The sequence below is a fragment of the Gracilinanus agilis genome, chromosome 1 (genome assembly GCF_016433145.1).
Source record: "Gracilinanus agilis isolate LMUSP501 chromosome 1, AgileGrace, whole genome shotgun sequence".
NCBI classification, from domain to species: Eukaryota; Metazoa; Chordata; class Mammalia; order Didelphimorphia; family Didelphidae; genus Gracilinanus; species Gracilinanus agilis.
The window spans coordinates 177,087,168-177,089,369 of NC_058130.1; the positions used below are offsets into that span (position 1 = coordinate 177,087,168).

Genomic DNA, 2,202 nt, shown 5'->3' on the forward strand with positions numbered 1-2,202 from the left:
TTGACAAAATTAATATATTTCTTTAAAAAAACTTGGACCAATTTGTTATTAAACTGAAACTACTACAAGGAATGACAAATGACTTGATAAAAATGCACTAAAATTTTTGAAAATTTTAGCCAAGAGTAGTCAGAATTCCAGTTTACTAATATTTACACATTTCATGTCATAAAGTTGAAGCTACCACATACAAAAAATAAAAAAATAAATCACCTTGAAACCTAACTAAACTGCATATGCTAGGAATACAAGCTTTATAATTAAAAAAAATGTCTGGACACAGTAGTTAGTTGAGAAAATCTGTTCCTTCACCTCTTGGCTTGTGAAAAACATTTTCAAGAGTTCACTCTAAATGATTAACAAAATCCTTAACTATTACGTGTAGTTGGTATTTTGTTTTCCCCTTCTATTTCTTCCACCCCTGCTTGGGTCATAAGGTCAGTGATGTTTTTCTCCAGATCATCAATGCGACTGCTCATATCATCAATTCGGCCAACTATCTGCTCTGACATGGTCTGAAATTTGTCCTGCATCTGCTGGAGAAGTGTATGAACCACAGCGGTCAGGTCCTGTACAGTTTTGGGGTCTGTCTCTGCCATTTCTCCAGTTTGGGACTCTTTCCTCATCTTTAAAACTGAATGAATTGAACTCATTGTTCTCTAAGATCTCTTCCAGTTCTAAATGTATGATTTTTGCCTGATTTGTATCCGTATAGTCTGCCCACACAAATAAGCAGTTAAATAACTCGCTCCAGTATAGGAGCCAGTATTCAAACCAAAGTCTTACTGATGCTGGGTCCAGTGCTCTTTCCGCTATATCAGGCTAGTTTTCACATTGCTTTTAGGAGAAAGCAAAATATATTTGCATGTATACAATTACAATAATACCTTAGTTACCTGATATGATCAAGGGAATTGACGTGTCCCGGATAAGGGATGTTTCTAGGTAATTAAAGGTTAATCCTTTGATCAGTAAGGTTTTATGTAAACTATTTTTGATGAAAATATTTCTAAAGTGTATTAGCTATTTCTCTACAATAATAATCTTTTATGGGAGTTGGATGCATGGATGAAATATAGCCTTTTATTGATGACATAGGGCCAGTTTAGTCGGTAAACATTAATTAAATATNATATATACTAATAGATATATAATAAAAGACAACTGTTTTCAGCCAACAAAAGAGCAGGAATTAGCTCCTAATAGCAAAGCAAAGAGTAATTGAGATGTCAGTATAATTACACTACACCTAAATTTTTTATCAAGGCCGCCACTCCATCTAATGTCAACATCTAGAATAAATTTTGTAGTGTTGATCTGTAAACCTAATTAATTGTTGCTTCAAAAAAAATCTACGTTCAGTCACAATGATTAATTATATCCCTCAAAGGGAAATGAGTAATTTTTTTAAGTGATAAAATTAATACAGATCAGTTTCATCAGCTGAATATCAGGGGTCTCTATAAAGCAAAGGTCTCAGAGAAGTAAGGTCTTTGTAAAGACACAGGAAAAAATAATATCAATTGAAAAAAATTGGCTACCATTACATGACACAGGCATACATTTATTGTAGTTTTATAGAAAAATTTATAAAAATTCCATCCTTAATGACAATGAGAGTAAAATGTAAAAAAATAAAATAAAACTAAAACTAAAAGATTACTCTCTGAAATAAGTATTATTAGTAGAATAAATTATAATACAATTTGATCTTACCTTCTGACTATAATTATACTGGATTCTGGCCAACTCATATTGCTTCTTGCTACCTTTTCAGAGTTAGATAAACATCTTAAAACTTTTTTAAAATGCAACAAAATATGACACTGGTTTAATTTAAAAAAAGAAAAAGAAAAATCATGGAAATTTTGAGTTGGAAGACAGGCCAATAGTGATTCAGTCACATTCATACCTGAAATCAACTTTTTTATTTGTCTCTCTAAAAAGAATATATGAGAAGTTATTCAATTTATCTGTAACTACATTTTCTGGCTTCATTTGTTGCAAGAATATTATTATTTATGGGAATCAATTTCTCTACTAATGATAATAATTTGTTGGTTATTAGACAATGATTTGTGTTAAAAGTAGTACTAGTTAAATTAATCATGTGCCCAAGGTAAAATGAAATAAAACATTTTTCTATGAGGCATTTAGTCTTCTTTCATTGCTCTACCCTTGGAAAATAAAAACAAACTGTCC

The 2,202-nt window shown here is 31.0% G+C and overlaps 1 protein-coding gene across 1 annotated transcript; it reads right to left on the reverse strand.

The window, feature by feature from the left end:
• Positions 1 to 368: 368 nt before the first annotated feature.
• On the reverse strand, positions 369 to 599 carry LOC123231090 (heat shock factor-binding protein 1-like). The gene has a single exon (XM_044657314.1). The coding sequence runs from the start codon at positions 597 to 599 to the stop codon at positions 369 to 371; it is 231 nt and encodes a 76-aa protein (XP_044513249.1).
• Between the last annotated feature and the right edge of the window lie 1,603 nt (positions 600 to 2,202).